General features: G+C 39.5%; 1 protein-coding gene across 3 annotated transcripts in view; it reads left to right on the plus strand.

Moving 5' to 3' along the window:
* The first annotated feature begins 2,096 nt into the window (after positions 1–2,096).
* Positions 2,097–13,007, plus strand: part of NT5C3A (5'-nucleotidase, cytosolic IIIA) — a 75,263-nt gene continuing 64,352 nt past the window's right edge. The window contains exon 1 of one of the 3 annotated variants that reach the window (XM_037027503.2): positions 2,097–2,315. In XM_037027503.2, coding sequence (XP_036883398.1) covers positions 2,178–2,315 — 138 coding nt within the window. In that variant the 5' untranslated portion in view covers positions 2,097–2,177. The remainder of the gene's footprint in view (positions 2,316–13,007) is intronic. The other 2 variants (XM_073238625.1, XM_037027504.2) reach the window with 2 other exon arrangements.

Below are 13,007 nucleotides of genomic sequence, written 5' to 3' on the forward strand. Positions count from 1 at the left end.
CACTTGCCCATCCTGCCAGTACCACAGGCCTGAGTGAAAGGAATAATCCTATTGTAACGAGGAATTAATAGGTATTAGTACATGCATTCCACTTGAATCTCAGGCTGAAATTTGCTTTACCGTTTGCTGGGGACTCGTTGAAGAATAGGTCAAGTGGAGGATGCTCAAGAAGCATGTGACAGTCCTCAATGCAATCCTTTAAAATTTTTGTCACCTTTTTCTCAAATATGTTCACAGGATCTCACATATACTGCACTTGTATTAAAAAGCCAACATCCTTCATAAGAAAAGAACCATTCTGTATCCCCAACATCATTATATGGCATTGGAGGATCAATCTTGCTCACAAAACAAAACATAGAAAGGGCATTCATGCTCCTAGCTGTTAATTCCATAAGTTTTCTTACCAACTGCCTGGTCAGGGGTCCTGCCCCACCTTTCTAAGAGCACTCTTTCCACAAATGTCCCTTTAAGAACATCTGCCAGGTTCCCAGAACTGGACGGATGAGAGCAAGAATGGAGGGTGCCAAGAAAAGCAACCCTTGGCTTCACTACTCCAGCTTGTTCTCTTGCTCCAACTTGGTCCGTGTTCCAGACAGAGATACAGCACCACCAGCTCCACTGAGTCAGAGTGGTCCCTGAAAGGACTTCCCCTGCATCCCTTCTCTGTCATTCGCAGAGACTAATGGTAGAAATTGCCAATCCCTTGGAAGAGACCAGGCAGGTAGGAACAAGCCTTGCTGCTCACAAAGGGGAAATGATGGAAGAAGTGGTGATTGGATGTAGGAGAAAAAGGGCAGCAGTGGTGGAAAGGACACCTCCTCACTCCATCCTAACTTTAAGCCATCTTTGCCCTTGTTGCCATAGGATTTTCTTTTATTGTGTTATATAAAACATGTAACACAGAACTTACAATTAACCATTTAAAAATGTACAGTACAGTATTAACTATTTGCACATGGTTGTGCAACAGATCTCTAGAACTTTTTCATATTGCAAAACTGACAATACTCAGCTGAAAAACTCCTCATTTTCTATTTCCACCATCCCTAGTAACCACCATTCTACTTTCTGTTTCTTGCTAAACTTTCTGTTTCTGCTTTTTATCTCATGGAAGTGGAAAAATGCAGTATTTGTCTTTTTGTGACTGGCTTATGTCATTTATCTTAAATAATTGTCCTCAAGGCTCATCTGTGTTGTTGAACACTAAAATTTCCTTCTTTTTAAAGGCTAAATTGTATTACACTTGGTGTATACACCACATTTCCTTATCCATTCATGTTGATGGACACAGGTTGTTTGCACATCTTAGCTATAATAGCGCTGCAATGAACACAGGAGTACAGATATCAGAGTACCGGCTTTCAAATCTTTTGGTTATATACCGAGAGCTAGGATTGCTGGAGCACATGGTAATTTTTTTAATTTTTGAGGAGCTTCCATACTGTTTTCCATAGTGGCTAAGCCAATTTATATTTCCACCAACAATGCACAAGAGTTCCAATTCCTGCACATCCTCCCCAAAACTTGTAATTATCTGATTTTTTTGTTCATTTTTTAATTGGATTGTTTTATGCTGTTATGAGTTCTTTACATACTCTGGATGTTAACCCTTTATCAAATACGTGGTTTGCAAATATTTTCTCACATTTTGTAGATTGCCTTCCTACTCGCGATTACTTCCTTTGCCGCGCGACAGTTTGTCAGAGCACAAGGCGCTTCACAATGAACCCTACTGCGCAAGTCCGAGGCTGGGCCGCGATGCCTTCTGGGCGTTGTAGTCCCGAGTGACCGAGTGGGGATGGGGTTGGGGGGAAGGCAGAGTCTTTCTGAGTAGACAGTGGCTAGTAACAGATTTCTACTGGGCAGGGCTAGAATGAACACTACGCTGTCCTTCTTAGCAGAGAACGGTAATTGGCACAATTCCCTTTTGTGTTTGGATAGTTCCTACCGCCCAGGCTCGGAGAAACACCCACCACCCCGCTCCACCCTCGCCGTGGACCAGGCCGCGCCTCTCCGGAGCCCGGTCCTGCGCCTTCGTGGACAGGGCTTTCCCGCGAGGGCGGGGCTCGTGCCAAGCGGCTGGGGCGGGGCGTCCGCGTTTCTCCGCAGCCTCTGACGGTGCACGACCTCTCCTTTCAAGGCCGAGAGGCGCGGGAGGCGCGGAGGGACTATCCATGGACCGGGCGGCCGTCGCGAGGGTGGGCGCTGTGGCGAGCGCCAGCGTGTGCGCCCTGGTGGCGGGGGTGGCGCTGGCCCAGTACTTGTTCACCTTGAAGAGGAAGACGGGCCGGAAGACCAAGATCATCGAGATGGTGAGTGCGGGCTCTTGGCGCGCTGAGCGCCTGATGGGCTGCGGGGCGTTGCGTCCGGCCTCGCCTGCTCTCACCGGCCGCTGCCGGAATGCGAGGCGCGCACGGGGGCCCTTTTACCCCGTGTGCAGCGACCCTGCGGGCTCAGTGACCTGATGTGACCGGCATCACTCGGGTTCCCGTGGCCTTTGTTATGTCTCCACTTGAAACAAAACGGCCGCAGTAAATAGGTGATTTGGAAACAAGCAATCTCGTCTTGCAAAACCCGTTTCTTAAGAAGTAAACTGAACGTTCTGGACAGGATGCCCCTTCCTTCCAGCATCCCGGTCAGAGTCTTGCAACTAATCCAATTACAATAGTTGTAATTTTTGCACCGTTGCTAAAATGGATTATATTATGAGAACGTGTAACTTTCGCAGTGGTGGAAAGAAGGCCAGTTAATCCATTTGAAATTCAGGTATAGTGTGTTTTGTATACAAATTCCTGTCTGAAACTGCCAGGAAGTATTTTTGTATTCATTTTCCTCCCAAACCTCTTGCATAACATTATTTTAAAAATTTACGTCCAATTTTATTGTAAGAGAGTGTTTAAAGAATTCTATTTGAAATACATTTTAAGCAATATTTGCTTCAAAGTTGAGGGTGTTTTTAGTTTAGTTTTTTTTTTAAATTAAAGCTCACTGATCACAGATTACTGGGTTGCATTCCAGTGTACTTAGGGGAGTGTATAATCCCATTTATACTTCCAATAAAGTGCTATACACTTGAACATCTGGGGCGAAATATTTATGTCAAGTAAGTTAACAATCTATTACTATACTAAATAATATCATTTAAAGTCCATATGCTTAAGTCTCAGGCATATATTCTAATCCAAGAAACTATTTGCCCAATTAGTTGCTATTGGCGCAGGTTGAATACAGATTTTCTCACTAAAACTTAAAAAATTAACTCCCACGTGTCTCATATGCCAATAATATTCCTTGAACCAAATTATTCTTTGGTTATCACTATTAATCCACTTCTATACCCACAGCAGCAAATGTTTTTATCTCAGAAATTTCATTTTACTTATGTTGCTGTCCTGCTTAGAGAACTTTGGTGACTTTCTCTTGTACCAAACCAAAAATGTAGCATACATATTTGGGAAAAAAAGACTAATTGCAGTATCTTCCTTTATGTACTGGATTGGTTGGTCTGTTACATCACTTCTTTTCTAAACCAAGTAGAGAATAATCAGTGCTTTCATAAAATCCCACAATGATACCATCATAACAGTTTTCCATCTGTGTGAAAAATAATAAAAGGCCCATCAGGCAGACCAACTTACTTATTTGTATGGAGACAAGTCATCTTTACATATACTTGTATACATTAATGTTACATTATTTCAGATTGTAATATATGTGTACTGCTAGTAGCTTTTAAAAGGAAAAAGTCAAGAGAGCTCTATGTTTTTAACTTCTAATTTTAATAGGTTTCTTCTTCAAATGGGATAAACACTTAATTGGAAGTCTGAAGACCTGGCTTCAAATCCTGGTTTTATCTCTTTTAATAGTTGTGTTTTAGGGGGCATGCTTATTCCACTGTCTACCCCATCCCCAAAAACCTCTACCTTAGAGAATCTGTATAGCCATGGATATCCAGTGGACATAGCTCAGACTGGTCACAGGTAATGGAACCAGTGGCAACCACCTAACCAAGGTGGGCATATCCAAAGCTGGCTAGGTAAACAAATGACTTCTACTACTGAGTTTAAGATAATAAAGCACTTTAAGAGTTTTTGATTAAGAGAGTGGAAGAGTTGCTAGTAGGCTTTATATGCTACAGCTGAAATGTCCATAGGGGGCAGCAAGATAAAGATACAGAGGAAGCCAGTCAGAAGATAAGCTTGAGATGCTCAGACCTAAGAGATGAGTGGTTTCCCAAAGTTGATGTTTCTTTCCTTCCAGCCCTAATTGTTCATTCTTTTGTGTGTTACCTGGGATCCTGTAACAACCAGCCCTGCCTATTACTGGAGCTAGTTTGTGTAGATTTCTCTTCCTTGCACCAAAAATCTCTTCAAGATTATTAATTAATTTATCATAGTCAATGCACTTTATTTTTAAATAAACTTGTTATTTTAGAACAGTTTTTAAGTTTACAGAATAGTCAAGCAGATAAGTAGAGTCCTCTTGTATTCCCAACCAGTTTTCCCTATTACTAACATCTTAACATTAGTGTGGTACATTTATTGAAATTAATGAATTTGGTGTTCGTCCCAAGTTTCTGGCACACAGCTCCTAAAGTACTTGAACTCTGGGAAGTGTTAAGAGTGTTTTTTTGTATGTTGATAAGATGAACTGGCATGGGATGGGACTAAGTTGCCATAATTATCAAGGCATGGTAAGAGGATTGGAACATTCAGTCTCACCCCTCCACCTCACCCCCAGTTTCTCTGTAGGGGGAAGGGACTAGAGTTTGAGCTAATCACTTTTGGTCAGTGATTTAATCAATCTTACCTATATAACAGAACCTCAATAAAAACTTGTAAAGGAGATTTCTAGATTGGTGAATACCTTGAGGTGCTGAAAGTATGGTGTGCCTGCAAAGGGCATGGAGGCTGTCCACCCCATCTCCCATACCTGCCCTGTGCTTCCCTTCCATATGGCTGTTCTGGAGCCATTATAGCAAATTCTGGAACCTGAGGAGGGGTTTCTGGAAACTCTCAAACTTACAGCTTGTCAGTAAGAAGTATGTGTAGCCCTGGGAGGAGGGGTTTCCCACCTGGGGCAAGTTCCTTATGAATCTGGTGAGACCAAAGAAAGGCAAGGGAAAGATGTTGGGAATGAAAGGGCTTTGTTCTCATGGCTCAGTCTCTTCTGGGTCTCACCAGCAGCTCTCTCGGTTCCCTCCCCATTCTTAGGGCTCTGAACCCCCAGCTGCCCCTCTCTCTCCCTGTCACTGCTGAGAACCCTGTCTCACATGGCTCCTGAGCTCTCTTCATCCATCCAAGTTACTCCATTCCCCTCCCACTGGGAGGAGCTCTGTGGGTGGGTCCCTGGTGACTGGCGGGGGCCTGACCAATTACGTACCAGGAATGGAGGGAAGAAGAGACTCCACCCCTACCTTGGACTGGCAGGCAGTCTGGTACCTGACCAGTGGCTCTGTTGAAGATAAACATCCCATAAATGTGCACATGTGCCCTTATTATATAAGCAGTGGACGCTATTAAGGCCTGGCGGGACTCCTGGTCAGAAAGTTCCATTTTCCCAACAGAGTGGCAACTTGGGACTTGAGACTGGTATCTGAAGTGGAGGCAGATTTGCAGACTGAGTCCTTAATTCATGGAATCAGACATTAACTCTAGATAGCATCATAATTGAATTGTCTAGACAGTTGGAAGATTGCTTGGTATGAGGATAAAACTCACAGCTTTGGTGTCAGAAGTGCTGTATATAAACACAGTTGTGTAGACATTTAGTAATATTTGGCCCATAGTAACTACTTAATAAATAGTAGGACACAGATGATCAGCCTCTCACATTCTACAGCCATTTTTCCTAAGGGACACTAGTATAGGGCATAAGTTTTAGCCACTGGTGTTATTTTCTCTCATCTTTATCTCTCCTAATCCTTCATTATAAAAACTTCTCTAATTATGCTCAATAAGGATGACTTGCAGTTATTGTAAACTGGACCAAAAAGATAAAGGTTGCCAAACATGTATATAGAAGTTGATACACATGCAGTAGAACTTTGCACAAATGCAACTAGTATTTGGAGATGAATTATATTTGGGAATGAATTACAATATATAATTGTAAGCCTGAATTCCTCCTTTCCCCCGACCTATCATGAATTCTTGAAAGTTTCAATTCCTTCCTCATATAAGTTGACCATCACTTCTCACTTTCTGCTGAGTATTAACTCACTATTCCAATCAAACACACCTACTCAGCAGGTATGATCTGTTCTCTCTGTGGCATTTTTGGCCAGTAATGTCTACTTTCTTTAAAAACAAAGATTCTGTACCAAAGCTTGAACTGATTGGAAGTTTCCTGCCAGGCAGAAAGTTTCACTCCAATACAGAATTTAGGCTTTGAAGGATGAGGCTCTGAGGGAGAAATGTAACCAGAATGATGCATGACAACTTTAGTGTTTTTTACTTGGTTGACTTTTCTACAGTCATTGCTTCTCTCCAAATAGTATTTATCTACTTTAAAATTAATTTACCCTAAATATGAAAACATTAACAATGAAGATCTTCCTCAATTTACAGTTTGGTTTCATCTCTATAAACCCATCATTAAGTTGAAAATGCATTTAATATACTAACTGAACATAGCTTAGCCTCTCATACCTTAAATGTGCTCAGAACACTTACATCAGCCTAAAATTGGGCAAAATCTTCTAACACCAAGTGTGTTTTAAAATGAAGTGTTGAATATCTCATGTAGTTTATTGAATATTGTAATGAAAGTGAAAAGCAATGGTTTGGTTTGTGCCCGTTTACCCTCGTGACAGCGTAGCTGACTGGGAGCTGTGGCTAGCTCCTGCTGTCTGGAATCATGAAGACAGAATATCATGTCTCTAGCCCAGCAAAAGATCAAAGATCAGAAATTCAAAGTATGGTTTCCCCTGAATGCATGTGACTTTTGCACCATTGTAATGTCAAAAAATTAAAAGTTGAACCATTATAAGTTGGGGACAATCTGTAAAAAGTTTTAGGGAAATAGTAGCAACTAATTTTTCCTCATAAAAGAAAAACCCAGTACTTGAAACTTAGTGTTAGTGATTTAAAAAATTGCAGTGTACAGATTTAAGAATTAAATTTTTTTCTACTGAATTCAAAAATACATCAAGAGAATCTTACACCATGATCAAGTGGGATTCATTCCAGGGATGCAAGGATGGTACAACATTCGAAAATCCATCAACATTATCCACCACATAACAAAAAGAAAGATAAAAACCACATGATCATTTCCACAGATGCTGATAAAAATCTGTAAAAAGTTTTAGGGAAATAGTAGCCACATGATCATTTCCACAGATGCTGAAAAAGCATTCGAAAAATTCAACATCCATTCATCATAAAAACTTTCAATAAAATGGGTATAGAGGGCAAGTACCTCAACATAATAAAGGCCATATATGACAGCCCCAGAGCCAGCATCATACTTAACAGTGAGAAGCTGAAAGCTTTTCCTTTAAGATCAGGAACAAGATAAGGATGCCCACTCTCCCCGCTTTTATTCAACATAGTACTGGAGGTCCTCATCATGGCAAGTAGACAACACAAAGAAATAATGGGCATCCAGATTGGCAAGGAAGAAGTTAAACAGTCACTGTTTGCAGATGACATGATATTGTACATAAAAAACCCTAAAGAATGTACTCCAAAACTACCAGAACTAATATCTGAATTCAGCAAAGTTGCAGGATATAAAATTAATACACAAATCTGTTGCATTCCTATACACTAACCATGAACTAGCAGAAAGAGAAATCAGGAAAACAATTCCATTCACAATTGAATCAAAAAGAATAAAATACCTAGAAATAAACCTGACCAAGGAAGTCAAAGACCTGTACCCTGAAAACTACAAGACACACCTAAGAGAAATTAAAGAGGACACTAATAAATGGAAATTCATCCCATGCTCTCAGATAGGAAGAATTAATATTGTCAAAATGGCCATCCTACCTAAAGCAATCTACAGATTCAATGCAATCCCTATCAAAATACCAACAGCATTCTTCAACAAACTGGAACAAATAGTTTTAAAATTCATATGGAACCACAAAAGACCCCAAATAGTCAAAGCAATCCTGAGAAGGAAGAATAAAGCAGGGGGGATCTCACTTCCCTACTTCAAGCTCTACTACAAAACCACAGTAATTAAGACAATTTGGTACTGGAACAAGAACAGAGCCATAGACCAGTGGAACAGAATAGAGAGTCCAGATATTAACCCAAGCATATATGGTCAATTAATATACAATAAAGGAGCCATGGATATACAGTGGGGAAATGACAGCCTCTTCAACAGCTGGTGTTGGCAATACTGGACAGCTACATGTAAGAGAATGAAACTGGATTACTATCTAACTCCATACACAAAAGTAAACTCGAAATGGATCAAAGACCTGAATTAAGTCATAAAACCATAAAACTCTTAGAAGAAAACATAGGCAAAATTTTCTTGAATGTAAACATGAACAACTTCTTCATGAACGTATCTCCATGGGTAAGGGAAACAAAAGCGAAAATGAACTATATCAAACCAAAAACCTTCTGTACAGCAAAGGACACTGTCAGTAGAACACTAAGACATCCTACAGAATGGGAGAATATATTCATAAAAGACGTATCTGACAAGGGGTTGACATCCAAAATATACAAGGAGCTCACGCACCTCAGCAAACAAAAAGCAAATAATCCAATTAAAAAATGGGCAGAGGAGCTGAACAGACACTTCTCCAAAGAAGAGATTCATATGGCACTGAAAAGATTCTCCACATCACTAATCATCGGAGAAATGCAAATTAAAACCACAAGGAGATATCACCTCACACCAGTTAGGATGGCCAACATACAAAAGACAAACAACAGCAAATGTTGGGAAGTATGTGGAGAAAGGGGAACCCTCCTACACTGCTGGTGGGAATGTAAATTAGGTCAACCATTGTGGAAAGCAGTATGGAGGTTCCTCAAAAGCTCAAAATAGAAATACCATTTGACCCAGGCATTCCATTTCTAGGAATTTACCCTAAGAATGCAGGAGCCCAGTTTCAAAAAGGCATATGCACCCCTATATTTGTCGCAGCACTATTTACAATAGCCAAGAAATGGAAGCAACCTAAGTGTCAAATAAGCCAGGTGAAGAAAGACAAGTATCAAATGATTTCACTCATCTGGGGAGTATAAGAACAAAGAAAAAACTGAAGGAACAAAACAACAGCAGACTCACAGAACCCAAGAATGGACTAACAAAAGGGAGAGGGACTGGGAAGGATGGGTGGGGAGAGAGGGATAAAGGGAAATGGGCATTATGATTAGAACACATAATGTAGGAGGTAGGGCACGGAAAAGACAGTATAGCACAGAGAAGACAAGTAGTGATTCTACAGCATCTTATTACACTGATGGAGAGTGACTGTAATGAGGTATGTGGTGGGGACTTGATAATGGGTGGAATCTAGTAACCACAGTGTTGTTCATGTAACTGTATGTTAATGATACCAAAATGAAAAAAAAAACCTGTCTGGAAAATAAATAAATAAATTTGGTTTCTAATGATGATAGTTATCTTTACACCATCTAAAAATGTGCATGGTTAGTTGTCAGGGAATTGGGACAGCACCAATGAAACAAACTCCTTTTTATTTTCTGGATATAAGATGGAATCACTTTCAAGAGGAACTTTCATTTTAAAGTAAAAACATTTATTTTAAATGTGTGCATATATATGTTTATACAGTTAACCCTTGCACTATTTATATAACTGGATCCTCTAATGGGGTGATTTTTTTCATAAACAACATTTTTTTGGAGATTTGTGACAATTAGAAAAAAGTGTTTTCTTTTCTCTGGAATCTTTTTATTGTAGGAATACAGTATATCAAACATATAATATACAAAATATGTGTTAATTGACTGCTTATGTTACCAGTAAGGCTTCTGGTCTATAATAGACTTTTAGTAGTTAAGTTTTTGGGGAGTCAGATGTTATGTGCAGATTTTCAACTATGGATTGGTGGGGGTTGGCATCCGAAACCCTGAGCTATTCACGGATCAACTGTTTACTCACACATATGCTATTTATAAGAATTTGTCTTATACTTTCTAGATTACTTGCAAGATAGAAATCTTGCAAGGATTTTTACCAGTTATTTGTGAATGAAAGGTATCTTTCCTGTCCTACAGTTACCCTCAGCAGAATTGAGCTTTTCTACAGCTTCACAAATCTCAGTTTTCCTTATTGATCCTCTTCAGTCATCATTCTTATTAGATAGGTTATCCAGAAGTGTGCATTTTATTTATTTTTATTAAATTTTGCATTTGGTCACCCAAATCTACTTTGATCTCTCAGTAAACTAACTTAGAATTTGGTTTTCCTTTGTAATCATTCCAGAGACTAATCCAGAAAACTTAGTATCAAGTAGTTTGGAAAATGTAATGCCTTTAATATATTGATAACAAATTGACAAATGATTTAAAATCATATATGTTTAATTTGTGCTTTTGAAGCTGTTTTAGAAAGCTGAGAATATTTTTCTAAAATTCCAAGATTTTAAAAGAAGGCTCTAAAAATGACTTAAATTTAAAGCCCATATATACACTCTTCAGTTTGCTGTTAAACTAAGTTGAATACGGGTCTTTCCTTGAAGGAGTTTAAAAGCTAAAATAAATTATGTTCATAGAAAAGAATGACATTTGATAGGCTACTCAGTAAACAGGAAGAGACACCTGATGACAACACATTTCTAGCCTCACATGTTTACTGAGGGAAAGAGAATTACAGTTCTTAAACTAGAGAGAGATTAAAAATTTTAGTATAAAAACGTTAAATTAGATGATTTCTAAGATTTAGAAGATGATGTTCTAAAAGTGATAGATATGTGTAATAGCCATGATGCAAAGGATATAAATAGAACACAGCTTATTTTTTCCCTTGTAGCCCTTTAAAATTGATTCAGCAATGGTAATCTTTTTTGCCTCTGGTGAAAAGTGATAGGCCCATGACTTTTTTATTTACTCATAGGTAAAAAATCTTTTAAAATTACAACTAGTCTCGACTCTATTTCTGTAAATAGAAGTGTCCACTGTTACATATTATTTACAGTTTCAATATTAATTCTGAGCTGGGATTTATAAGTAGACATTAGCTAGTGCTCACCAATATTTTTAGTTCTCCCCTTCCTGCAGTTGGACAAGCTTTCACTATTCTGGCTAGTAGACTGTGTCCGGAAATGATATGGTCACTTCTGAGCCAATATAGTTATGATCAGGTACACAGTTGTCCATATTCTTGCCTCCTACTGGAGTAAACCATGAAGCATCATGATGAGAAGGAGAAGACACACTATCAGAGATGCCTGGAATATACTGAGCCAACACATGGAGGACATCTGCGCTGGAGAGTCATCTAGAACCATATTTTGTGAATGAAAAATAAACTTTTCTATGTGTTAAGGAACTGAGATTTTTGTGTTGTAACTGCACCATAACCTATCCTAACACAAACTTCTTCACCACTCCCAGGCTGTGACTGCAGGTGGCTTCTCCTCACCCTAGTTAGTGGTGGCCAGTGGTCTGGGATGGGAGAGAAAGTCATTACCAACCTGTCTGCCTGCCTCTCTTCCTTACCCTACTGGCCCTTGCTTCAGACTTTTGGGTCAGTGTGATAGGAGAAAGTGGTGTGTGGGGGGGTGGGCAGCATTGAGGAAATAAAAAGTGAAAGTTCTTATTTGACTGGCTAGGTTTGTGCTCTCTGCCTGCAAGATATTTCAAGTTGACTTTCTTTTGTTCTTTCACTCTTGCCCCTTAATGTGGGCATTTAATTTCCTTTGGTACCCCACTCCCCTTAGCCAGATTTTCATATTAAATGACCCATTTCTTATGGGCTTTTGCCTTTGAAGTCCCTCCCTCTCAGGTGGCACTTTTGGGCCGGACATCGGTTCCTGGCTCGTTCCCTTCCTTGCTCCCTGTCCAGTGTGTGGGAAATATTCACACACCATAACTCTGACAAACTCTTAAGATACAGGCCATTACAAGAATGTCACTCCTTCCTCCCCACATACTTATCTTTTTGTGTATGTGTTTGAGAACATATATTTTCTACTCAGCAAATTTCAAGTATGCAATAGCATTACCAACTATAAAAAAATATTGAGTGCTTCATGAATTTGCATGCTGTGCTTTGACAGGGGCCATGCTAATACTGTTCCGGTTTTAGTATATGTGCTTTGTAGTGGAGTACAACAAAGCCACCTCTGCCACACTACCTATCTTTATGAGCATGGATCAGGTGTCAGGGTGCCACAACAAACTCACTTTAGGTTCTTGGAGTGACCCCATAAAAGGCTCCTCTTGCTAGCTTGGTAAGGTGGTAGCCACCCCCTTGAAGGCAGAGGGCAAATGTGGCACAGCAACTTATCCAGATACCCTCTTCCTTCTCTTTACCGTTTTTCACTCTTTAAGTGGATGAGGGCCCAAAAGTCATGAAACCAATTTTCTCCATTTCCTTACTAAATAATATACATGGGAGTTTCCTCATCCATGTATATTATTTTGGTTCCTGAATTGAATCAAAACAAGGAGATTCCCAATTTAATATCCTTTTACATAAATTTAGCATTCTGTGAAAAGACTTTAGATTTTACTCTTTGTAATGGGTAATTGTGTCCTCTAAAATTCATTGTTGAAATCAGTGAAGGGGATAAAGAGGCACAGAATCTCAATTATAATACAGTCACAGGGATGAAAGTACAGCCTAGACAATAATAATGTAATACCTTTCTATGTTGGCAGATAGTAACTACATTTAATTGGGGTGAGCACTTAACAATATAGATAAGTGTTGAATCGCTATGTGGTGTACTTGAAACCAGTACAATATCAACTATACTTCTAAAAAATTTCATATGCTGAAGCCCTAATCCCCAGCACCTCAGAATGTAACCATGGGTGGAGATTAGTTCTTTAAAG

The sequence above is a fragment of the Manis javanica genome, chromosome 6 (genome assembly GCF_040802235.1).
Source record: "Manis javanica isolate MJ-LG chromosome 6, MJ_LKY, whole genome shotgun sequence".
Lineage (NCBI taxonomy): Eukaryota > Metazoa > Chordata > Mammalia > Pholidota > Manidae > Manis > Manis javanica.